Source organism: Xyrauchen texanus, chromosome 25 (genome assembly GCF_025860055.1).
Source record: "Xyrauchen texanus isolate HMW12.3.18 chromosome 25, RBS_HiC_50CHRs, whole genome shotgun sequence".
Classification (NCBI taxonomy): domain Eukaryota; kingdom Metazoa; phylum Chordata; class Actinopteri; order Cypriniformes; family Catostomidae; genus Xyrauchen; species Xyrauchen texanus.
The window spans coordinates 2,281,464-2,308,733 of NC_068300.1; the positions used below are offsets into that span (position 1 = coordinate 2,281,464).

The 27,270-nt window shown below is 38.9% G+C and overlaps 3 protein-coding genes and 1 pseudogene across 3 annotated transcripts in view; 1 reads left to right on the forward strand and 3 right to left on the reverse strand.

Annotated features, from left to right (window-relative positions):
• Positions 1–27,270, reverse strand: part of LOC127618631 (uncharacterized) — a 342,725-nt gene that overhangs the window by 224,087 nt on the left and 91,368 nt on the right.
• LOC127618541 (zinc finger protein 721-like) overlaps positions 1–27,270 on the reverse strand; it is a 162,561-nt gene that overhangs the window by 66,226 nt on the left and 69,065 nt on the right. The gene's annotated exons all lie outside the window — the stretch shown is intronic.
• LOC127618542 (zinc finger protein 721-like) lies at positions 432–15,430 on the reverse strand (annotated as a pseudogene).
• LOC127618623 (uncharacterized) lies at positions 23,251–26,338 on the forward strand. Its single transcript, XM_052091194.1, has 6 exons — positions 23,251–23,361; positions 23,694–23,793; positions 24,115–24,566; positions 24,657–24,859; positions 24,957–25,116; positions 25,646–26,338. The coding sequence occupies exons 1-4, from the start codon at positions 23,283–23,285 to the stop codon at positions 24,665–24,667; spliced, it is 642 nt and encodes a 213-aa protein (XP_051947154.1). The 5' UTR covers positions 23,251–23,282; the 3' UTR covers positions 24,668–24,859; positions 24,957–25,116; positions 25,646–26,338.

Here is a 27,270-nt window from a genome sequence, read left to right on the forward strand (position 1 = left end):
AGCATTAGATATACCATGGAACACAGTGAAGACAGTCAACATCAAGTGGAGAAAATATGGCACAACAGAGACATTACCAAGATCTGGACATCCTTCCAAAATTGATGAAAAGACGAGAAGAAAACTGGCCAGGGAGGCTTCCAAGAGGCCTACAGCAACATTAAAGGAACTGCAGGAATTTCTGGCAAGTACTGGCTGTGTGCAACATGTGACAACAGTCTCCCGTATTCTTCATATGAATGGGCTATGGGGTGGTGGCAAGACAGAAGCCTTATCTTACAAAGAAAAACATCCAAGCCTGGCTGAAGTTAGCAAAAACAAACATCAAGTTTCCCAAAAGCACGTGGGAAAATGTGTTATGGTCTGATGAAACCAAGGTTGAACTTTTTGGCCATAATTCCAAAAGGTATGTTTGAGCATAAAAACAACACTATACATCACCCAAAGGACACCATACATTTACATTTATGCATTTGGCAGACGCTTTTATCCAAAGCGACTTACAGTGCACTTATTACAGGGACAATCCCCCTGGAGCAACCTGGAGTTAAGTGCCTTGCTCAAAGACACAATGGTGGTGGCTGTGGGGATTGAACCAGTGACCTTCTGATTACCAGTTATGTGCTTTAGCCCACTACGCCACCACCACAGTGAAGCATGGTGGTGGCAGCATCATGCTTTGGGGCTGTTTTTCTTCAGCTGGAACCGGAGCCTTAGTCAGGGTGGAGGGAATTATGAACAGTTCCAAATACCAGGCAATTTTGGCACAAAACCTTCAGGCGTCCGTTAGAAAGCTGAAGTTCACCTTTCAGCACGATAACGACCCAAAGCACAGAGCGCTTTTGTAAAGAAGAGTGGGCAAATATTGCCACGTATAATAAAAATATGTAACTGAATCAGACATGAAATGAGCATTTTAGGATTTATTAGCTGGCAGCCCTGCTGTCATGGAAACGAATCAGTCTCTGTAGTTATGTCATGGAGTTTTGAACACTGATTTTATATGTCCTCAATCAATAATGGCAACCTCATTGAAGAAATGTCATCCTACGATGTGTATCGAAAGTTTACGTTTGGTGAACTCTGGACCACGAATCAGACTCAAACAACAGACACAACTGACTCAGAGGTGTATTCATTCATCTGGTGAAACCAATAATTGCTCCGACACTCGAACACAGTGTGTCTACTGGGACATGTAAAAAACTTTCTTTGTACTTGCTGCCCTAAAACATTTCCCACATGTTCATGCAGTGCAGTTTCTAGGGATAGGCAGTTTTACGAGTGAAACTATTTCCAAAGTGTCAGCACTTGTAAGGTTTTTCTCCAGTATGAATTCTCTGGTGTTTTTTCAGGTATTCTGACTGAGTGAAACTCTTTTCACAGTGTGAGCACTTGTAAGATTTTTCTCCAGTATGAATTCTCTCATGTTTTTTCAGGTATTCTGACTGAGTGAATCTCTTTTCACAGTGTGAGCACTTGTAAGATTTTTCTCCAGTATGAATTCTCTCGTGTGTTTTCAGTTGTTGTGACTGAGTGAAACTCTTTTCACAGTGTGAGCATTTGTAAGGTTTTTCTCCAGTATGAATTCTTTCATGTTTTTTCAGGTATTCTGACTGAGTGAAACTCTTTTCACAGTGTGAGCATTTGTAAGTTTTTTCTCCAGTATGAATTCTCTCATGTTTTTTCAGGTATACTGACTGAGTGAAACTCTTTTCACAGTGTGAGCACTTGTAAGGTTTTTCTCCAGTATGAATTCTCTCATGTGTTTTCAGGTCTTGTGAATAAGTGAAACACTTTTCACAGTTTGAGCACTTGTAAGGTTTTTCTCCAGTATGAATTCTCTGGTGTTTTTTCAGGTGATGTGACCGGGTGAAACTCTTTTCACAGTGTGAGCACTTGTAAGGTTTTTCTCCAGTATGAATTCTCTCGTGTGCTTTCAGGTGATGTGACTGAGTGAAACTCTTTCCACATTGTGAGCACATGTAAGATTTTTCTCCAGTATGAAGTCTCTCATGTTTTTTCAGGTATTCTGACTGAGTGAAACTCTTTTCACAGTGTGTGCACTTGTAAGGTTTTTCTCCAGTATGAATTCTCTGGTGTTTTTTCAGTTGTTGTGACTGAGTGAATCTCTTTTCACAGTGAGAGCACTTGTAAGGTTTTTCTCCAGTATGCATTCTCTCATGTGTTTTCAGGTCTTGTGACCAAGTGAATCTCTTTTCACAGTGTGAGCACTTGTAAGGTTTTTCTCCAGTATGCATTCTCTCATGTATTTTCAGTTGTTGTGACTGAGTGAAACTCTTTTCACAGTGTGAGCATTTGTAAGGTTTTTCTCCAGTATGAATTCTCTCATGTTTTTTCAGGTATTCTGACTGAGTGAAACTCTTTTCACAGTGTGAGCACTTGTAAGGTTTTTCTCCAGTATGAAGTCTCTCATGTTTTTTCAGGTATTCTGACTGAGTGAAACTCTTTTCACAGTGTGAGCACTTGTAAGGTTTTTCTCCAGTATGAATTATTTTGTGTGTTTTCAGTTGTTGTGACCAAGTGAAACTCTTTCCACAGTGTGAGCGCTTGTAAGGTTTTTCTCCAGTATGAATACTCTCATGTGTTTTCAGTTGTTGTGACCAAGTGAATCTCTTTTCACAGTGTGAGCACTTGTAAGGTTTTTCTCCAGTATGAATTCTCTCATGTGTTTTCAGTTGTTGTGACCAAGTGAATCTCTTTCCACAGTGTGAGCACTCGTAAGGTTTTTCTCCAGAATGAATTCTCTCATGTGTTTTCAGTTGTTGTGACCAAGTGAATCTCTTTTCACAGTGTGAGCACTTGTAAGGTTTTTCTCCAGTATGAAGTCTCTCATGTTTTTTCAGGTATTCTGACTGAGTGAAACTCTTTTCACAGTGTGAGCACTTGTAAGGTTTTTCTCCAGTATGAATTATTTTGTGTGTTTTCAGTTGTTGTGACCAAGTGAATCTCTTTTCACAGTGTGAGCACTTGTAAGGTTTTTCTCCAGTATGAATTCTCTCATGAGTTTTCAGGTTTTGTGACTGAGTGAAACTCTTTTCACAGTGTGAGCACTTGTAAGGTTTTTCTCCAGTATGGATTTTCTCGTGTGTTTTCAGGTTTTGTGACTGAGTGAAACTCTTTTCACAGTGTGAGCACTTGTAAGGTTTTTCTCCAGTATAGATTTTCTCATGTGTTTTCAGGTTTTGTGACTGAATGAAACTCTTTCCACAGTGTGAGCGCTGGTAAGGCGTTTCTCCAGTATGGATTCTCTCATGTGATTTCTGGTCTTGTAACCGAGTGAAACTCTTTCCACAGTGTGAGCACTTGTACGGTTTTTCTCCAGTATGAACTCTCTTGTGTCTTTTCAGGTTTTGTGACTGTGTGAAACTCTTTCCACAGTGTGAGCATTTGTAAGGTTTTTCTCCAGTATGAATTCTCTCGTGTGTTTTCAGGTTTATTGACTGTGTGAAACTTTTTCCACAGTGTGAGCACTTGTATGGTTTTTCTCCAGCATGAATTATTTGGTGCTGTTTCTTGCTGCCGGCTGTAGTAAAGGTCTTCCCACATTCAAAGCACATATGAGCCCCCACACAGGTATGTATTTTCTGGTGCTTTTTCAAATAGGACAGGTGTGTAAAACGGTTTCCACAAAAGAACACTTGTAAGGCTTCTCGTCTGTGTGAGTTTTCATGTGTTTTCTTAGGCTTGAATTCAAAACAAATGTTTTACCACACTTGTCACATTTAAATGGTCTCTCTCCAGAATGACAGCGGAGATGACCTTTGAGACAAACTGTATATGCAAAACCTTTCCCACACTGATGGCACGTGTACGTTTTCTCTCCATTATGAACGTTCATGTGTTTATTAAACCGGCTTTTATTTGTGAAAATCTTTCCACACTGTGAGCAGTTGAAAGTATTTTTGGCTGCTCTGCTTTTATGCTTTTCTGTTGTTAAATTCTTCTTAGTCTTTGAGCAAATCAAAGATTTTTCTCCAGTTATAAAATCATGATGTTTCTGACACTGAAGTTTGTTCTCCATGTTATTCAGTTCTTGACACTTCTCCTTCACTTCCATCAGCTCTACAATAAACACAGTAAATAGACAAAAATCAATTCAAGAGGTAGAAACTTAAAATAAATCATATTGAACCTTAATTCAATATCAGAAAACAACAAACATCCAGTATTAATTTGTGTTTGCTGTGAAAGCTTTATTTATTTATACTGTTTATTCCACCAACTAACTGCATTTAATAATGAATAGTCAACAGGGTTTGATATTAACACCTGCCCACCCTAAAATCAGCAGTAGTGGGTATTTCTTTCCCTCTTACTAGCCACTTTGGCAGGTGATGTTTTCAGGGTTTTCCTGCATTGAATATTCTGTGAAAGTTGGGCCACTGCCAAAGCAAAACAATTATTCTATCCATCTCACGTTCATTGCTCATAAGCACTAAATATGTTGCTCATATTAGATATGCACATCTGCGAGGGTTGAATGAATTATGGTTTTGCGTCGGGAATGCAAACTACTCACCTTTTTGCTAAAGTCTCTTTTTTTTTAAAGCTAAATCTAAAATGTTACTTACTTGCTGTTATTGGTTCTCTGAGCTGCCAATCTTCATTACCCTGATGACATCATCTCCACTCTCCACCAATGGATGGCGCTTCCTACCCTTCAAAAGTGGGTTGAATTCATGTGTTTGTAGCTTATTCGTTCGATGACCAATTTGCACGTTATCTCCTGGTTGTGTATATTGTCACTGGCTCATTGTGACTCTGCTTGTTAATTTTTGTGTACTGAAAAAGTCACTCGTTAACCCATTCGCTGTTTATGTGACTTTTGTTGGTTTTATTCCTATAACTCGCTGCTCTTCTAACCAGAGTTGAAAGATGTCACGTGACATACACTATGCATCATGTAGACTCTTATTTGTATTAGACACCCTAGGTTAGGAGTGAGTGCCAACCCCTGTACTTATTATGTTTTTGAGATCAGGTAGAACAATTTAGATATTGGAGATTCAAACGCTGAAGACCTGTTTTATTTCTTTATTGTGGTTTTGTTTGGTCTGACAACTTAATGAGATTGGAGGGTTAAAGAAGTGAGCTAGAATTGTTTTGTTTTGAATCTTTTCTTTGGCTTCGCTCATGTCCCTCTTCCCTCTGGTTTTGTTATTAGTATATTCTTTGTATTATATGTATATACTCTGTACTCATTTATCATTGACTTTTCATTACGGTGATATGAAAAGTATAAATTACTTTTACACCATATACTTACCTGGTTGTTCTGTAATTTCCTCGTTGGGGGCTCGTCCGGGATATTCAAATAAATATATAAATATCTATTTTAAGACACATGTCCTGGAAGGATTTTTTTTGTGTGGTAAATTTCAATTTCGTTGGCCTAGGGTTGTGTTAAAAGCATGTCTATGTGAGGCAGTGTTATAGTGTGGATTGTGGTTAACAGTGAAGGCTCTGTTTAATTTACAAAGCTTTATTAGTAGTCCCTCCGAAGAACAGATCAATCTGTGTAGGAAGCAGAGTCTGTTGTTAATAGCAGAACACTATCACATTCAGGTTGGGAGGCAGGCTCTTAAGAAAGACATCAAGAACATAATTCTGCAGAGGTTAGTACAGCTTAACGTTCTCTCTTTATCTGGAGCTAGTGGGGAGTAGACTGGCGGAGATGTAGAGCTACCTGGTGCTGGCATGGAACATTCCAGTTTTGGGGATGATGTGGACAAACGGGAGGATAGAGCAGGTGCCGAGGCTGATGCCAAAGCCAGCTTACCGCCCTTTAAACAATTTTCTCCAGGGTCACGAGAGAGGGGGGCGTGACAAAGTCCATCTTGCTCTTTAACAGTATGAGGTACAGGAAAAAACTTGGACATGCCAGGCTGAATTAGAGCTGCGTTGAGAGAAACGCAGGCTCGAGATCTAAGCTGATAAGCAGGTGAAGCTGCGACCGCTTGAGTTAGAGGCAGAGAAGGTTGTTGCTGGCTCGGTTGTGCAGCCTATCCGAGGTCAGGTCACTAATGTACCTCCGTTAGGTGATGTGTCTTCTGTCTCCTTTGATGTTATCGAACATATAGCATTGGTGCCACAATTTAGAGTATCAGAGGTAGATTCATATTTTGGTGCATTTGAGCGCATCGCTTCAGCTCTTCATTGGCTGAAGGATGTTTGGTCTCTTTTGCTATAGTGCAATTAATAGGACAAGCTCAAGAGGTATGTACTACTCTCTCTTTGGAGGAGAGTTTGAAATAGTATTCAGTGAAATCTGCTATTCTCCGTGCTTATGAGCTGGTTCCCAAAGTATACCGACGGAGTATTCGAAGTCATAAAAAAAATACTAACCAGACTTTGGTTAGTACTATTATCTGAGGAGTTTGTTAACACATAAAATGTTTTCACTTCAACACGTGGAGAGAAGTTTCTAGCTGTTTCTTCTGTCACAGTTCACTCATCCCAAGTCCAGTGTTCCCATCCTAAAGTAGTTTGGGAATGTTTCTATTGTAATAAACAGGGACATGTCATCGTGATTGTTCTACTTTAAAAGCATAAACAACAACCACAAATCAAAAGCAATTATTGCACTATTACACTAGAACTAATTTGTTGTTCCTTCCTCTTATAGTCAACATGTGTTGTGTTTTGCCCATGATCATCAGCTGTCTGGTCATTTGGGAGTTACAAATACCTACTATAGGATATGGAGGCATTTCCTTTGGCCAGGGTTGAAAAAAAGATGTTGCCCAGTACGGTCATACCTGTCAATTTGTAGGGAATCAAAATCAGGGGATTCCCCCTGTGCCACTCTCTCCTATTTCTGTGATTGGGGAACCTTTTGAACACATACTAGTGGATTGTGTTGGTCTGTTGCCCAATATGCTTACTATGATGTGTGTGCAATATGCTTACTTCTAGATTTTCTGAGGCAATTCCTTAACAAAAAAGGGATTTTATAGGGATTGGGATGAGGGAGTTCCCTTGGTTCTGTTTGCTGTGTGCGAAACAGTACAAGACTCTTTGGGATTTAGTCCAGCAGAAATTGTGTTTGGTCATAATGTTAGAAGACCTTTAAAACTCCTAAAAGAACAGATGTTAGAGGTGGAATCAAAACCTGAAACAAATATATTGGAGTATGTTAGCAAGTTTTGAGACCGATTACATACTGCCTGTTCTCTTGCTAAAGAGTCTCTAGCTGCAACGCAGAACGGAATGAAAGCCGGTTTGATTGGAAAGTGGTTGCTCGATCATTTCTGCCTGGTGATAAAGTGCTTGTGCCTGTTCCAGGGTCTGCTCTATCCACTCATTTCTTTTGCCCTTATGTTGTTATAAAGAAAATAAGTGATATGGATTATGTAATTCGTACACCGGACAGAAAATGCCAGACTCTGGTTTGCCATATCAACATGTTAAAGGTTTAACACACCAGAACTGAAGCTCCAGTAGGAATTACAGAACACCGTGATGCTCGTTATTTCCTCTGTGGCTGTAACTTTGGATGAGGTGTTATCTTCTCTGTATTGATAAGGATGTTGTAGTGCTGCTTCACATTGCGCTAGATTATCAAATTCAGAGACATTGAAAAATCTTCCATCTCATCTTACACATTTATCTGTAGAGCAGAGTTCTGACACTATGCAATGAATCAATGATTCTCTTACTCTTTTCAGTGATGTTCCTATCCAAACCTCAGTTTTGCACCATGACATTAATGTAAACTGTGCCAGTCCTATTAAGCAACATGCTTACAGTGTTAATGTCATAAAGAGGGCTCTTGCAAAACAAGAGGCAAGTAATTTACTGGAAAATGAATACTGGACTAGCCAAAAGCAGCTGAAGTCCTTGGGAGTTCTCCATGCTTGCTTGTTCCCAAACCTGATGGAACATTCGATTCTGCACCGATTACCGCAGGGTGAACGCTGTAACAGTGCCCGATAGTTATCCTATACCTTGCATGAAAGATTGTATAGACAAGGTAGGTTCAACGCATTTGAGTAAATTTAATTTATTAAAGGGGTACTGGCAGGTTCCACTCACTGCGCGTGCTTCGGAAATCTCAGCATTTGTAACACCTGATAATTTTCTCCAATATTATACCATGGATTTGGGTTGCGAAATGTGGCTGCAAAATTTCAGCGTCTCAAATATCGTACTAGCAGAGGTACCCAACTGCAGTGCATATTTAGATGACGTTGTGTATTCATCAGATTGGGATAAACGTTTGTCTTTTGAGAATGGTGTTTGAAAGATTTGCAGCAGCTTCTCTAACCCTCAACTTAGCAAAATGTGAGTTTGGGCAAGCTACAGTAAAGGAATTTGTAAGGAATTTGGTCAGGATCAAGTTCGCCCTGTGGAAGCTAAAGTAACCGCTATTGTTGATTTTCCAACTCCTACAACCTGCTGAGAACTGCGTAGATTCCTAGGGATGGCTGGGAAATATCATACTTTTTGTAGGAACTTCTCTACTGTCATTCATCCCCTCACAGCATTGAGTCCATCTAAATCTTATATTTGGTCAACGGTGTCAACATGCTTTTGACAGTCCAAAAGCCCTTTTGTGTGATATTCCTCTTGACTAATGGTACATGAACAAAGATTGCTTTCCATTGCTTGCTCGGACTGCACACACATATTTATCTGACCCAAGCACCAGCACAGAGAGAGAGAGACAATTCAGTGCAGCATCTCATGTTCTTGATGAGAAGAGGAACAGTCTCTCCTGCCAGAAAGCGGAGCAACTTTTGTTCTTGAAGAGAAACCTGGCAATTTTACTTGAATAGAAAGCAGTTCAACATGCTGTGTATAGAAATTACATTCAAATTTGTGTAGCCCTGCAAAAGTTTGTTCTTCACAGAAGGCTGCATCTGTTGTTTACAGTTTTAGGTTGGTTTTAGTTCCATTACTGCTGTTTTGCACAATAATTTTATATTAAAGTGGAAATACGTTTACATAAACAGAATAGAGGCCCTCTGCCGTTCTGTGTTTTGCCTGTTGTTTTCATTAAAATGACTGTAGCATATTTCAACTTTTTGTAATTGCAAGATGCTAGCCTAGAGCTGCTAAATTAAATACTTGACTGCTGTTTTGCATATCATTATAGTTTGAGAATGTTACATTGTTTGGATCTGTTAAATTTGATTGTTAAAGAGCGGAATAAAATTGTTTTAATATATTTTCTGTCCAATTTTGGTGTGTTACTTTCAATAAAAGTGACCAATTTATTGGTTTGTAGTTTTTCCAATTCAGATTCATTAAATTAATTAAAAAGTACAATATTAATACAATTATTTATATATATTACAAAATATATTTTTCAGCCAATTGCATCCTGAATTTTTGGTTTCGGCCCAGAATTTTCATTTCGGTGCATCACTACACCTCAGATATGCATATAGATGGCTTTTCTGTCATCTGTTCTTAAAAATATAATAGTGTTTCTTCAAGCATATGTCAGTGAGTGTATAAAAGCATTTCTTGTGTCATTCTGAATCTGAGATGCCTTAGTTACCCACCATGCCATTATATTGGGTACCTGCAATTAAACATCATCTATAAATGTGCATACTTTGATACATTGGTAAAGAACCTCATTCATAAGGTATCCACCAGTATAACATTTCACACCAGTGTTTTCCCTTGTACCGAGTTAAACCAGTAACACCGTACACTGTGGCAACCCTAATTTCAAGGTCCACTTCCGATGCTTTTGTGCCCATTGTAGTCTCTTTTGACGGTGGACAGGGGTCATCATGGACACTCTGACTGGCCTACAGCTACGCAGCCCCATATGCAGCAGGGTGCGATGCACTGAGTGTTGTGACCAGTCATCTGGCCATAACATTTTGGCCCTTGTCAAATTCACTCAGGCCTTTACTTTTGCATTCAACATAGGGCTGCACGATTAATCGAATTTTAATCACGATCACGATTTTGGCTTCCCACGATCAAATTCGCGTGATCGAGCGATATTTAAAATGCGTCATTGCGTTCCGTATCAAAGCTTTTTGTAAGCGAATCTAGGCTCTGTAAACCACTGTCTGATCACGTGATTCCATGCACCGCGCGCAGCTTGGTTGACAATCACAGAGAACAGAGTAACGTATAACAGATAGCTGGTCATAAGGCTATAAACAAAGAAAACAAAAAAATGTCTAACGTAGCAGAGGGCGAGGCTGAGGAGCTTGTACCGAGAATCGGATCGTCATCCATTGTGTGGAAGCATTTTGGGTTCAAGGCAAGTGACACAAAACAACAACAGGTTATATGCAAAGAGTGCCGTAAAGTTGTGTTGGCGCCACAAAGCAACACAACTAACCTGTTTAACCACTTAAAAAAAAAACATAAAGTTCAATACGATGAATGTATAAGGAACAAGAAATGCATTGCAAAGACTAATCATCCCACGTCAACTCAGACATCCATTGAAGCAAGCCTTTTTAGCGCATCGCCATACCCATCCATCTCCCAAAGACAGTGAAATAACGAATGCAGTCGCATTTTATTTGGCCAAAGACATTTGCCCAATAAACACGGTGACAAACGAAGGCTTCAAATTCTTGGTCAACACTCTGGATAAACGATACGTGATCCCCTCGCGCAATTATTTTTCCAAGGTGGCACTACCTGCGATGTACAAAAAACGCAGAGGGGAAATAGAGAGTGATCTTGCCAATGTACAGTACATTGCAACTACAACGGATCTTTGGTCAAGCAGGACAATGGAACCGTACATGAGTTTGACAGTTCATTACATCGATGAGGATTTTGCAATGCAGAGTCGATGCTTGCAAACGTCTTTTTTCCCGCAAGATCACACGGGAGAGTCAATTGCCCAGGGTCTGAGGGAGGCGATGGCCTCTTGGAGCTTGCAGGAGGAGAGGCTTGTCTGCATTACAACAGACAACGGAGCTAATGTGGTGAAGGCAGCTTCTCTAAATAACTGGACTAGGCTACAGTGCTTTGGCCACAGACTACATCTAGCAATAGGTGAGTAAAAGTTATATTAACCCTTAGGGGTCTACAAACGAGCCAGCTGCGTTTTGCTGTTTTTTCCCCAAATAATATATTTTATTATTTATATTTATATAAATAAAAGTAATATTTAAAATATAAATTTAATTTTAAATATAAATTTAAATATTTATTACATTAAATATATAAATTTAAAATATACATTTATATTTTTTCCAATATATTCTTAGCAAAATATACTTAAATTACTCCGTAATTTATGGTCATACAGAATAAAATAAATATGAAAAAATAATCTGTAAGATGTCTACTTTTGTATGTATCTACTTACAATCAAAACAAAACATTGTGCTTTTGTAAAATTGCAAACATGCATGATCAATATATCGTTATAAACATGTAATTGTCTTCTTTTAAATTCTCTAATTAAAAGTGAAAACAAATATTCTCTGTTTATGTAATCTGTATGAAAAGAGATGTCAGTCTAATGTGAAATCGCCCACGAGAGCGCGCGCGCTATTCAAACGCATCTGAGGTGATCCATCAGATTCATGTACTTTATGCTTTGAGGAATAACAATAGCCTAATAGTAATAATAATCCTGGAGAAGTTTACCTCAGAAGTGTTGGTTTTGGTTTCATTTCAAGGAGCAAAATGAATTAAAATTATTTTATATTAATTAAAAATATATAATTAATTAACCATTTATGCTATATTTGTGATAATTAATTTTAGTTAATCAGTACCTATTGTTAATGTGTGTGAATATGTTACTGATAATAACAATATAGCCTAATATAACAACTGTTATTTCTGCTAGTGTTGAGAAACCAAACAGTTTTACTCATGTTGTCTGACATAGGATTGAACTAACTTAAATCTTGAATAATATGATTGTGGTTGTTTACCAAATATTTGGTTTAATTTTGCATATTATTTGTTCATGTTCTTTCTTAGAGTATGCAATGAGAGATCCTCGGATTGACCGAGCAGTGGGTCTCTGCAAAAAGCTGGTAAGCAGTTTCTCTTACAGCTGGCTGACGTAAAAGCAGCTAACAAAGGCACAAATAGAACTGAAGCTTCCAGAGCATACACTGAAGACCGAGTGTCCCACAAGGTGGGGATCAAGGCAGGCTATGATTGCACGAGTCCTGGAGCAGCAGAGGGCAATATCTCAGGTCTTGTCCGATGACAGAAAAGCCTGACACCTCATCCCCACTTGGCAGGACATAGAAGTCCTTGAGGCCATCAATAAATCCCTCAGCCCTCTGTCAGAATTTACTGATGCGCTTTCCAGTGAGAAGTATGTCAGCGTTTCCTTTGTGAAGCCAGTCCTCCACCTTTTCAGATCCTCCATCTTGAAAGTGAACGATGATGAAACAGACCTAACCTGCACCATCAAGACAAAAATCCTGAGCTATCTGGATGAAAAATACAATGACCCTCTGACACAATAACTGCTTGATCTGGCTTCTGCGCTTGATCCACGGTTCAAGCTGAGCTACGTCAGTGAGGACAATGTTGCACAAATTCATGCCAGACTGACTTCTGAAATGGCGAGGACTGCACCTGCAACCATGGCTGTAAGTAATAATATTGATTTTAGATACACAGAATGTATGATAAATTAATGATTTTTTTTAAGTGGATTAAAATGATATGAAATCCAGTGGTGTAATATACTCTCTGGAAATGAGTGTTGAATAGATTTAGATTATTAGGGCTATTCATTATTCATATCTTATTTACTACACTCTTCAAGGAGATGGGCCCAACTGATCCTCATGGTGAGACTGCTGAGGAGGATGCCAATGCACCCACAACAAAAAGAAAAAAGACTTTGGGGAGTTTCTTTAAGACTGCTGCTGCTGAGGGAGCCACACAAAGACTCAGTCCTCTCCAAGAACAACAAGCTATATCTTCTGAGCTTCAGTCGTACCTACAATCAGGTAACCTAGACAGTGAGGAGGACCCGCTTGACTGGTGGAGGGAACATCAGAGACTCTTCCCACGTCTCTCAAAACTGGCGAAGAAGTACTTGGGCATCCCGGCTACAAGTTCTCCCTCTGAGAGGGTGTTCAGCACAGGGGGGAATGTGGTGACCTGCCTTCGCTCATCCCTCAAGCCAGAAAATGTCGATAGGCTAGTGTTTCTTTCCAAAAACCTGTAAACTAGTCTTTTCTTCATAGTTCTGCCATAAAATGTTCTCATTTGTTTACATTCTGTTATGTTACATTTGTTTTTTATTGACTGTATATTTTGTGTTTTATTCACATCCATTGCAGGTACAATGCAAGTTTATAGTTTGCTTCCTTAAATACTGTATATTTACACAATGGAAATTAGTGCCCTGTTGAAGTTTTTTTTTTTTTACATTTTCTTTATGGTGTTATTTTGTTTTTATTTATTCTTTAAGGAGATGCACTGAATTTTGGTAAATAAGAAGACCTATTTTATTTTGATGCACATATTTGTTCAGTAGCAGGAATGTAGCACAAAATGGATGTGAATGCAGTTATAATTAGACAATAAAATTTGTTTTGGTTAATCAACAAATAATCGTGATAATTAATCGTGATCTCAATTTTGATCAAAATAATCGTGATTATCATTTTGGCCATAATCGTGCAGCCCTAATTCAACACATTGACAACGAGAACTGATTGTTTGCTTACCATCTAAATCTACCCAAACCTTGACATGTGGCATTGCTAGGAGAAGATTAACGTCATTTACTTCAACTGTGAGTGGTCATAATGTTTTGGCTCATTATTGTACATATCTGTTAACATCTCAATAAATTAAGTTTAGCGATCCAAATACGTGCAGCACCGCTGGAAAAAATCAGTGCAAAAAACACTGTAAACAACTTGTAAAATGACATTCGATTGACATGAAAATTTAAATCATTAAAGGAAGAAACATACCTGAAGAAACATAATCATCTTCTTCTCTCTGTTGTTCCTCTACTGTGTTTTCTTCTTTTATCTCCTCCAGCTCCACTTCGATCTTCACTGGTATCTGCAGCATCTGCTGTTCTCCAGGGTTAAAGACAAAAGCAAGAGACTCTGTGGAGGTTTGATCATCATCATCTTCATTACTCTGTTGTTCCTCTACTTTGATATCTCCTCTCATCTTCATCAGGTTCCTGCAGTCCAGCAGCTTCACTGAACACATCTTCACTGGTATCTGCAGCATCTGCTGTTCTCCAGCATTACAGACAGAAGTCAGAGACTCTGTGGAGGTTTGATCATCGTCATCATAATCGTCATCATCTTCATATTCATCACTCTGTTGTTCCTCTTCTTTTATCTCCTCCAGCATCACTTCAATCTCCGCTGGTGTCAGAGACTCTGTGGGGGTTTGATCACCCTGATTACCATCAGTAGAACAGAGTAAAGTGAGCTGTGAGTCCTGTGTGTCTCTGGATCTCTGTTCAGAGAGTTTGTCCAGCAGTCGCTGTGGTGTGGACTGATCTCTGCCGCTCCACACTGAATCCTGACATTCTGTGGAGGTCCCATCAGTCACACACACTGAAGATTGACAGGAAACCTTTTCCAGCTCCTGACAAACACAACACAATCACATCTGTACTGTTCATAATATCACATCATTTGAAAGCTTACAATCTCAACATAAGGATGAAATGAATGTTTAACCTGTAACCTGTCGTCTCTCTCCATCAGTTTTGTCTTCAGTGACGTCACCTCTTTCTTCAGCGGAGAGATTTCTGTGATGAAATTATCAATATCCAGCATGGACAGATCAGTTCCTAATGATTTACAGCAGATCACATCCACCTGCTCTCATGATGAACATCTAAACACAAAATCATCATCATTATAATGGACTGACATTCATCAAACTCAAAAACATTATTATAGGATTATAAACAGCTGTTAAATAACTTTGTTTCTGATATGGTAGCCTATAAATATAAATGTGTGGAGTTTGGTTTCATTTCAGCAGGAATATTATAACAGGCTTTAACATACTCACCTTCATTTAACTCATTTACAATCAGCCGATGAATTTAACGAGCTCATTTATCACAAATTAAACATGATATTCTCACATTTCTGCTTGTTCCTCCTGAAACTGAATATTTTAAAGTGTATTTAAATAAATTATAAAAAGAAAAAATAATATAGTTAGGCCTATATAATTGCCTTTTCTTTACACAATCTTAAATTAGCCTTACCCAGTTCTGTAGATGAATAAAGTCGGATGAATGACTCTCAGAATGTTCTTCACTTTTTTCAAGACTATAAACTATCAGAACTATTTGTCCAATGGGGAGTTCACTTTCAGAAAACAAGCTTTAACATTTTAAAATTGAAATATTTTAAATCTAACCATCTTTGCCTCGGATCGTGTTCTCTGAGATTTTTCAGGTCGGAACCGGTGGCAAAACTTCTAGGAAAGAAATTAGGGACATCTGTGAGGCGAACGGTACACAATCAGTGATATACACTCATTTCTGTATGGAAACAGCTTAAGGGCAGATTTATTTCATGATAAACCAAAACTTATGTGACAAAGTGTTTCTTTTTTCACTAGAATATTGACAAACTCTATATTTTAATACATTGGAAATGTTTTAAAATGGCATAATTTTTAAATAACATTTTTTATTATGTTAAAGTATTCATTAAATACTTTCTATTATATATAAGAGAGAGAGAGAGAGATTTATTATCTTCCGTCAGCTCCACTGATAAAGTTAGTAACGTTTTCTGCATTAAAACATTTTTCACCCTCTCTCTGGCCTGACATTGATTAAGTTATGTGTTAAATTTACCATGATTTTACTACAGTATCCATATTTTAACAGTGATATTAAAAGTGACACCATAGCAATAATACAGGAAAATGAAAACTGTGGTTAATTTTGTGTTATTATGGTTTGAGCACAAATATCATAGTTTAACTGGTTACTGTAGTAATTTAATCATGGTATTTGAAGTTAAACCATAATAATCACAAGATTAATCATGATAAATATATAGTAAAATAAAAACACACTGACGCTAAAGAACATACAATAGAAAAATCATGGTTACCATGACAGTGTGATGTTTTTGGTCTGAAACATGGTTTTACTATAGTAATATTGTAGTAAACATGACTGAGGTGGGACATGTTTGTTTTAGTTTCTTTAGGACCAAAACCATGTTTTAATATAGATTATTAATGGTTAATCTTGTGATTACTTTGGTTTTATTACAAATACAATGATTAAATTACCTCAGTAATCACAGTTAAACTACAGTTATTGTAGTAAAACAATAATAATCACAAAATTATGTTTTTTAAACAACATTATCCGGTTTCCTGAAGTATTATAGTTTCACTACGAATATAATGGTTAAAATATGGTTACTGTAGTAAAATCATGGTCAATTTATAGCGAGGGAAAGTAAAACTATTTCAGAAAACAAATTCTCCCTGAAGGGGCTCCGAAGTCTTTTGTGTGTTTCTCCTGAAACTGAATATTTTAAAGAGTCCGTCACAAAACCGCCACAAACGACGATAATAATCTTCTATTACGATCATTAAAACGCTAAAGAGAGAAAAACACCGGAGAAACACAAACATAATCTCACAAATGAATATAAACACATTCAAACACTTACAGATAAATTCTTCTTCTTCTTCTTCTTCTTCTTCTTCTTCTTCTTCTTCTTCTTCTTGTTGTGTTTAATGGCGCTTTTGCGTCTCCTGCTGGACTGGAGTGTGGACGCGCTCAAGTATCACTGGCTGTAGCGTGCAGAACGGGGCGGGGCTACACGTGTCGCTCCGCCCATAACTTACTCTCATTGGCTCGGTCATCTTTTATAGATGTACGTGATAGGAAAAGCGTTTTAAAATAGTTTATCTGGATCATTTTGATTATAGTGCTGTGGCTCATAAGTGATATGAAATTGTGTTTTACCTCACAGTTCTTTGCAAACAGATGTATTAGGAGTCAGACTGAACATGCATCATGTTGTTGTATTAGTCTTGTTGAAAACATGAGGGGGAATTTGTTTTCTAGTTTTACTTTCCCTCGCTATAAATTGACCATGATTTTACTGCAGTATTTTATCCATTATATTCGTAGTGAAATTATAGTACTACAGGAAACCGAATACTGTGGTTTAAAAACATAATATAGTGATTATTATGGTTTTACCCAGATAGCAAAATCTTATTTTGTAATAAGGCATTTTCTGGATTCTTCTGGCATTTGTTTGGTTTGTGTACGATGTTGGCAAATGGATGGCAACCCTGAAGAGTTCCGGAATCGGTGGTGGCGCAGCTGGAGGTGGTGGAGGGAGGGGCATTATTTTATGGCTGTCTTCTGGCAAATATGAAACATGCCAGATTCAACGTATTTTACAGTTGCTGTTGTGGGAGTGATTGTGAAATTACTTAAACAAGTATTTCCTCTCCAGTTTTATCATAAGATATATATATATATATATATATATATCCATTAGCCTCTAATGGACAAGGTTGTCTTTGTCATAACTTGAAATTACACGAAGTTACAGAAAGTTTATTTAATAATAAATTAATTTAACTGAAATCGTATTTAAAATGTATGTAGGGTCTGACCATAATTAACTTGACATAATAAAATAAAAACTGATACATGATATTTAAGTATGAAAAAACAAACTTATTAAAACATTTGTGATTTACCCTTTGACCTTCCTGCCGCGCCATTTCTCATCCTCATCCAATTCTCATCCTCATCTGAACCGCGCTGAGAAGTGTTGTTTAAGCTGAATATGCTTTATTTTTAGTAATTCCATTAACTATTCTGCAAATAGCCAGTTGCCTAATTATATTTTCTGTATTGTAAATTAGGTGGTAAGTTCCGTGTAAACTGGCATTATATGATATGCCATAGGGATTAGTGAGCGAGTGAGCCGCGACATTCGAGACAACTCGGTATTCCCGAGTCATATTAAAGATTTGTTCACAATGAGCGAATCGTTCATGACCGATCCATCACTACAAGGTGTGATTTTATTGGTTGTACAATCAAAGCTCGCTGCTGATTGGCTGCGAGATCGACTTCACGTGAGCAGAACTGATGAACTTCCCGCATTATTCTCTTGAGGTGAGTGGAGGCGGTTGTTTGCAATGCTGTTTTATAAAGCCTTGTATTTTCAAATGCAGCTTTTTATGTGAATTAAATGTAATATTATCATATGAGTTGTACTTAATATTTTTGTTTACACTTAAGCTATTTTTCTCTGAAAAAAGGGTAGCGTTAATGTATGATAATGTATGTCTACAGCTAGCCACACTTCCATTTTTGTGTGAAAACATGATATTTTGTGTGTGTCTGATGGATATTATGTATTTTTGCTGTTTGTGTAGTTTAGTTTACACACTGCGTGTTAATCCTCACTAGTAACTTATGTGGTGATGTAAGTTACAAGTTAATATTATACTTATGGTATTCAGCTGTTTGTTATAATTTATACTCATGCATAACGTTAGATATTTTAATTAAATTGTCAATTTATGTAGGTCGCTTCATATCAAAGGCAGCGTCGAATTTTCCGCATCTAAAAAGATTAAGTTACTGCTAGTCATGGTAAAGAAATCCGGTGAGAACCGGTTCCAGTGCATGCTCACTGACAGAATTCTCTAATCATAAACAACAAAGTGCAAATATAATCTATGTAGAAAATTAATTTTGCTCAGTAGTTGGCTTTATAACAGGAGTTCCATGAGTGTATTAACTGGTAGTATTAATCAAGAGCAGTGGGGATTTCTTTAAGACTGCAAGGGAAGCTCAGCTTCCCCTATAATGTCAAAAAAATAATGGTCAAATATGTACTATTGTGTAAACAATTTATTGACTAAAAATGCGTTAGAACACGTTCATCTCGAAGACGAGTTCGTTCAGAATCAGCTACATTACATATAGCAGGTCGGCTGACTCGATTTACTTCTCATACATTCCCGTAAGCGTCAGTGCATTTCCCTGTTGAAGCCGAGCGTCCATTGACTTCAATGGGGCTGCTCTGAACAGTTTTTTCAGTGCTCGAAAATAGACGGTCATTGGATAAATGCTGCGATTATGTCCCGCCCACGGACGCTCAAGCGCCTCTGGGGGTGAATGAGGAGTGGGCTGGCCCGGACTCCGGGCTTCAGCGTGATGATTGGAGGATCTGTCGAAAGACTGCATCTCCTTTTGATTGACAGCGAATCTGTACTATAAGAAGTCACTGAAGCTATTTCAGCTCAGTCCCATCGCGGATTTCTCAAGTGTAGTCGAAAGACAAACTGCTGCAACCTATTTCTTTATATTTGTTTGGCGAAATTGCTAGTCAATTTGCATAATAAATTTCACACAATTATACACCACATTCCTTGTTTCAGTTTTACCAAGTTTAATATATTTAGTTTTAGAACGTTCGTTCGTTTGTTCATTCATTCATTCATACAGTAGGCTAGGCTACCGTCGTACGGGTGAAACTGCGCACGATGGCAGACGGTGCTAATATTGTCGACCTGATTTTGGCAAAGCCATTTGAAAGTCTTCCTTACGAGGAAAAAATCTGAATTAAACAGCAGGGCAGATCAACACCTAAGATTGATTTAGTGCAAAAAATAGGGTAAATAAGTTTATAATGTAGGCCGAAAATGAGCTTCCCCTCTTTGAAAGACCAGCAGCCGCCACTGCTCAAGAGTGAGATAGCCTTGCTTTCGTGCCTTGCAGTCACGTGGTTGATGTTACACAAATCTGCGCTGACAAATCTGTGTTCCAAGTAACGTTAGGATAGAGACGGCAGCTTCACTATATTTGCAGTGAGTCATGGTAACTTAAAAAAACGCATGATATGTGACGCATAACGCAACGATTACTACGTTGACTACATTCGCAGTATTTTGAGGAGTGATGGAGACAGAGCATTAAATAGCCTATGTTTTAACGTTAACGTAGACTAACCATGTTCCGTACACTTTTCGCCTTATCACCGCACGTCAACGGCCACTGCTCTGTTGCTGAGAGCCAGACAAGCCTGTGTGAGTGCTTATTCTCTGGGGAAATTCCCATTGGAGGATCTATTCTTTGATTTATGTAGATGACATGCGCATGTGACAGCGCGCATACTGAAAGAACGAGCAGAGATCCTCGGCCGTGTGCGCGCTCTCGCCTTCTTCCAAGCGCTGCCTTGCTCTCTTGCGCTATTAATCAAAATCAAACGACACGATGGTAAAAGTTCGGATATTTATATAAGGTTACTTATATGACAATGTGTAGATTTTTGTAGAAAATTACAGAAAATGTAGAAAATTACAAAAAATGAAAATTTTCTGCTTTTTTCCCAGTTATCATTATTTGCAATGTAAGTTCAAGTCACATGGGTTGTGAGTGTGGTATTGAGTTTTTTGACACTCTTGTTTCTCTGTTTCAGAATACTGTTTTCATTCCTTACTGCATTTTGAGGTATAGGTTTATGAGAATCTTAAACTGTCAGGTTTTTGAATAGTTGTACCAGACCTTAGCGTCAGCACTTACTTTAGCTAGCTGCTAGGTTGTTCACCAAACCGAGCCTGTTTCTCTGACCAAACCAAATGTTCCTGTACATTTCCTGACAGAGATTTCACTGGTGACTATCAAGAGCCAAGTAAAAGTAAGGTAAGTTGTTTGTTTTTATGTTTTTAAAACATAATGTTTTTAACTCTCGTTCTATGTTGCATTTTTTTTTTGCGAATGTCTTTTATCTGCTAAGTAGATTTTTTGTTTGTTTTTAGCCTCACCAACAAAAAATGTCCTTATTCCCATGTTCATTGCGCGGCTTCTATCTTATTCCACAATTGAGCCTGACAGATTTTTATATGCAATAAAAATTATCAATAAGCTGCAGGCTTCAACATGAAATATCTTTCATTACCTTTTCTAAGTATTTTTGAATGGAGCTGTTTTATTTGGCTAGTGTAACATTGTATGCCTTGATCAGCGTATGTTTATTGAAATTTGAAAGATTTGATTTCAAATTTCAATGCAAATAAATCAAATGAGCAGTGGAGTTTTTTATGTGACTAAGGTTTACCCTACAGTACAGCCTAGACTACTTGGGACATACACTGTTCAAGACATGCATACAAAGAGCTTTCTCCTCTCTTTTCTCTCTAAACAAATCTGTAGCGTTAACAAATGTCTGTGTTTGGTTTTCCCCAGTTCACAATGGAGCGGTCCCAGTGGAGTAACATGCGCAAGCGAGCCATAAAAAGGACAAATGACAGAATTTTAGAGGTACAAAGAAGTCTTTGCACAGGTGTCGTAGAGCACAATGAGATGGTAAGTAGTGACTTTGGTGAAGTTGTGGACACTGAGATGGTGAGTGAGGATGAGGTCTCTGAAGATGATGAGGAAGATGATGATGATGATGATGATGATGATGAGATTTCTCCTCCTTTAGATTTGTCCACTGCTCTTACTACCTGGGCGGTTGAGTATGGTGTATCATTAGTGGTATTGTCTGCTCTTCTGTGCATCCTTAGAGTGCATCACCCCTTTCTTCCAAAGGATGGGAGAACCCTTTTAAAAACAGCAACGAAGTACACTCTGGAAAGGTTGGCTGGTGGGGTGTTTTTCTATTTTGGTATTTTGAACATGTTTCGCAACACATTTGAGTATTTGTCGTCCAAATTTCCAGATAGAAATGTGTTTATGTTGCAGCTTAATTTTGATGGATTGCCGCTGTTTAAGAGCTCGTCGACTCAGTTCTGGCCAGTGTTAGGCATGTTGCGTCACAAAGGTTATGTTTCCAGCAGGCCACTGTTAATTGTTTTGTTCTGTGGTGAGACTAAACCCACTTCATTGCATGAGTATCTTGGTGCCCTTGTTCAAGAATTGAGAATGCTGAGAGAGGGATTTGTCATAGGCTCAAAAACCTTGTTTCTGAAGGTAAGTTCGGTCATTTGTGATGCTCCTGCTAGAGCCTTTATCAAACAGGTGAAAGGCCATTCAGGTTATGCAGGATGTGATAAGTGTTTACAGCCAGGTGTTTATGCTCGTCACCGCATGACATTCCCAGAGGTAAGTGCTGCTGATAGGACTGATGAGTCATTTGCGAGAGGCACAGGTGAGGAACATCACATAGCAGTTTCCCCTCTACTTGAAACGGGTATCGGTATGGTCAGTCAGTTTCCTCACGATTATATGCATTTGGTTTGTTTGGGAGTAATGAGGAGGCTCTTAGATTTGTGGTTTGGCAGTTCTGGCCCTCTTCGGTGTCATCGTTCGGGTCGTGATATGCAGGAGATCTCTGAAAAGCTGATAAGTTTGAAGGCATTCGTCCCAGTTGAATTTGCTAGGAAGCCAAGGAGTCTGGTAGAAAGATTAAGGTGGAAGGCAACTGAACTCAGGCAGTTCCTTCTGTACACCGGTCGTCTTGTTCTTAGGGGTGTGTTACCTGAGGAAATGTATAACAACTTCATGCTGCTGTCAGTTGCCATCTCGATTTTAGCCAATCCCCGCTTTTGTTCAGCTCTGAATGGTTTTGCGAAAAGGTTACTTGTGTCATTTGTGGAGCACTTCAGTAAATTGTATGGTCCTGAGTTTGTTGTCTACAATATACATGGGTTGATTCATCTTAGTGATGATGTAAAGATTCATGGTCATTTAGATGTGATCTCTGGGTTTCCATTTGAAAATTACCTGTGTACATTAAAAAAAATGATCAGGAAACTACACAGCCCTCTAACTCAGGTGATCCGTAGAGTGTCTGAAGTTCACAACCAAAAACATAGCGTTGAAGTTAAGTGGCCAAAAATGCAAGTAAATATAGAGCATAGAAATGGGCCTGTACCAGACTTGTTTGAAGGGGATGTTCTACAATTCAGAGAACTGGTAGTGAATGATGTGCACGTCAGAATTACAGGAGGAGACAATTGTGTTCGACTCAATCAGATTGTTGCTTTGGTGGAAAATATTATTGTCTATAAAGACCAGGAGTACATCATCTACCGTGAATTTGCAAAGATGGAGACATTCTTTAATTACCCAGTTGATTCTCAAGAAGTAGGAGTTTTTGTAGTGTCTTCAGATTTAAAATGTACAAGGCTGAATGACGTATTAAAATATTTCAGGATGCCATTTGGGGAACAGGGCAGTTTTGTTGTCTTTCCCCTTTTACATCTGAAATAACTTCATTACCCCCCAACCCACAGTGTATATCATAGTGAGCTTCATTAAGACAAATGAAGTGGAGGTGGTGCCAGCTGTGTGGGTAGAAGGAAAGGTTTGTAAATGGCCTAACTACAAACTCGATGCCATGTTGAAGGCCATCAAGAACTGTGAGATGCCTAAGGAGACCTGGACAAGTTTTGACATCAGGGTTCTTTACAAAGCAAGTGAGTTTTCACTTTAATCCATTATTCATGGTTCAAGACTAAATCAAGCCACCTTTTTTATGTATTTCTTAAAATTTAAATGTAATGGTAACACTTTATTTGAAGGTGTCTACATAAGAGTGTGCCTTATTAGCATGATGCACATCATGAACATTAATGACACTTTTATGTTTATGACTGGTGTCATTAAGTGTATTTATTTGTTTTTTGCAATGTAAAGTTGACACTGGGATGCAGACATTTCAAGAACCAAATGATTTAACATATAACAATCATGACTAATACCAGTTTGGGTAAAGCTTTGTTTTTCACTTGGTTCCCATTCTTGACAGATAGTTTTAGTGAGGCAAGGTTGAAACTTCGCCGGGCAGAAGATGACACAGACCTCCAATCAGAAGCAGAGGAGGGGAGGCCAGAAAAAAGAAAAACCAGGTATGTTGCAAATCTGCTGAATCCAGGATAATGTGTGTTGCACTCAGATTTTGCTCAGTTTGTCTACATAATGTTTGTTTAAACTAAGGCATGTAAAAAGATTTAAGCATTAAGTTGCCAAATTTCTGTAAGAAGTAGCACTGAAAAAAATTGTATGTGGGGTAGTTGGTGAGAAGCCGTAACTGTGGGATTTCATTACTTTAAAACCTCAGTTTTATAGAGTTTCATTCATAGATGGGTCTCTTCATTATAGGCAGTGCAAACGAGCCTTACATGGCTGTAGGGTTGTAAATAATTTTAGTTATTTTTCTCTCTCCAAAGACCAAACAAGCGCTTCCTCTCGAGTCAGGAGGAGTCTGATGAGGAGCCTGTGAAGCGCAAACCAGTCCTCCCTAAGGTGCCCTCCATTCCACCTCTGCCGTCACTGTTGCGTGACGCCATTTCCTCATCAGATGAAATATCTCTGCCAGCTAGTCAACTTGCCTCTCTGCAGCCGATTCACACCCTTGGAACTCCTGAGCCATCCTACCATCTTCCCTCTCAGCCGTCTCGCCACCATGGACCTCCTGAGCCATCCTACCATCTTCCCTCTCAGCCGTCTCGCCACCATGGACCTCCTGAGCCATCCTACCATCTTCCCTCTCAGCCGTCTCGCCACCATGGGACGCCTGAGCCATCCTACCATCTTTCCCCTCAGCCGTCTCGCCACCATGGACCGCCTGAGCCATTCCATCTTGCCCCTCATGCTGCTTCTGAGATGGACCTGCAGTCTGGTGAGACCTTATGCTCTATTCCAATTTACAATACATTTCTATGTTATAGCTAGCAAGGACTGAACAGTTTTTAAAATGTTCTGGTTTCAGCATTACTATGAGAGATCATTGCCAAGCAGGAGGTGATGTGTGATATGCAAAGAAATCTGCTGCGGATTGTTCAGGATCTCCATTCTACACCTACACCACATGGACACCACATGGACGGAAGTTTTCTGCCGTTGAGGGATGCTGAGGCTCTTTTGTCGCTGGACCGCGACATTAAGACAAAGCCAGAGAAGAGAAAGGACTTGGTAATAATTACTTTTATCATTAGTATTTGGACCAGATTTTTTTCTGAACTTTTTTCTTTTTCTTTTTCTTCAAGTGTTTTTTCTTTTATTTTTCCAGGTGCTGACACTGGGCCTTGCTGGGGGCGTGAACCTCAAGGACACTGTGTGGAGGGTCATGAAGATGCTTATTCAGAACGACTTGGCCTGCAAAATGAATTGGACAGGCCTCCATGGCAAAACATCATTCCAGGGCCTAGAAGTCAAGAATGTTGTTACAGGTAAAAGTGTTGATTAGATGTACCAGGCAACATTTTTAGGTTCATTTACCAGCTTCGTAGTCACTTCGATGAGCTGCCACCCCTCAATACAGGGTGAATAAAGGCTCTTGGCCGCCTCCAGTGTAGTAGCCACCGTTTTTAGAGGCAAATTCTTTGTATGTAAACAAAGGGCATAAATGCAGAGAAATGTCTTTGTTTTTCAAAATAACCATGTATGTGTGAAAGGGGTGTTAGTCTATCGTTCGTGGTCAGACTACACATTATGATATAGTCTGGCTTGTCAGGCTATGTATACATCTCTTTTGTAAGGTCTGTGCCTGTTTAACTCCATAGTGGTAAAGAAACTGTATTAACAAATTATGCTGTCCCTTTCCCTTTAGTCTGTCACACAAAGTCAACAGAAGAATGGGACTTAACTTAAAGACCTAAATTAAATTTAAGTTTAAATGGCTGTCTTTACTTTGTCTTTACGAAGTCTTAAATTTAAACTCTGAAACCTCCCATGATATCTTTAATTGTTTGTTTCTAGAAGCCATTCGGAGAAATCCTGGATGCAGAGAATCCACGAACCAGGAGGTGGAGCAATGGTTGAGGCGTTGGTTGTATTTGGCTGGCGATCGAGAGGGGGGAAGGAGGAGGAGAAGCACAGTCCTCCACCATCAGCCACCCACCAACACATAACGTCAGCCACCCACCAACACACAACGTCAGGCACACACCAACACACAACGTCAGGCACACACCAGCACACAACGTCAGCCACCCACCAGTACATAACGTCAGGCACCCACCAACACACAACGTCAGCCACCCACCAACACATAACGTCAGGCACACACCAACACATAACGTCAGCCACCCACCAACACATAACGTCAGCCACCCACCAACACACAACGTCAGGCACACACCAACACACAGCGTCAGCCACACACCAACACACAGCGTCAGCCACACACCAACACACAACGTCAGCCACCCACCAACACACGTCAGGCGCACACACCAACACAACGTCAGCCACCCACCAACATATAATGTCAGGCACACACCAACACACAACGTCAGGCACACACCAACACACAACGTCAGGCACCCACCAACACACAACATCAGGCGCACACACACACCAACACACAACGTCGTCAGGCACACACACACCAACACACAACGTCGTCAGGCGCACACATACATTCCACTTTGGCCCGTTTCTGGCCATACACTACCGTTCATAAGTTTGTAGTCTTTAATGGTTTACACAACTAAGTGTGATTTCTAAAACTAAGCTTTGTATGTTTTTACATTTTATTTGTATAAAAAAAAAAATTGTAAATGTTTACCTATTTAGGTCATATGTTTGTTAATTGAAAATAAACACTAATTTTCTGCAGTTATGGTTTCCTGGTTTGATTTCTCTTTGAATTGCATGGTTGCTATTGGGTGCAGATATTGAATATGGGCCAAATTAGTTATTTTAATATAATCTGGCAGAGTTGTGGCCTGTGCTCGGGAGACATCTGGCTTTTCAATGGCGATATTATGGCATGAATATGGCCCAATTTAGGGTCTTCTGGCTCTCGTCTGGTAAGGCATTGGCATTTTTCTGGCAGCTTTCTGGCGTGCTTTTGGCAAAACTGTCTGGGCCGGTTTTGGCCCTGCATTCCTGGCGGTATGATTGCCAAAACTAAGAACAGTGTTTGGGCCATAAAAGGCCCGGAACAATTTTGCTATCTACAATAACTGTAGTTTAACTGTGATTACTGAGGTAGTTTAACCATTGTATTTGTAATAAAGCCAAAGTAATCACAAGATTAACCATGAATAATCTTTATTAAAACATGGTTTTGGTCCCAAAAGAAACTAAAACAAACATGTCCCACCTCAGTCATGTTTACTACAATATTACTATAGTAAAACCATGTTTCAGACCTAAAACATCACACTGTCATTGTAACTACTATAGTAAAGCCATGATTTCTATTGTATGTTTTTAGGCTTCACTGTGTTTTTATTAAACTATAGATTTATCATGATTAATTTTGTGATTATATCAAATACCATGATTAAACTACTACAGTAACCACAGTTAAACTATGATATTTGTGCTCAAACCATAATAACACAAAATTAACCAGTTTTCATTTTCCTGTATTA

Bases quoted from the DNA above. Each gene is read 5' to 3' on its own strand.
- LOC127618623 (XM_052091194.1), top strand. From the start codon at position 23,283: ATGTTGAAGGCCATCAAGAACTGTGAGATGCCTAAGGAGACCTGGACA. The intron at 23,362-23,693 runs GTGAGTTTTCAC...CATTCTTGACAG, and splicing joins CAGGGTTCTTTACAAAGCAA to ATAGTTTTAGTGAGGCAAGG. The intron at 23,794-24,114 runs GTATGTTGCAAA...CTCTCTCCAAAG, and splicing joins CCAGAAAAAAGAAAAACCAG to ACCAAACAAGCGCTTCCTCT.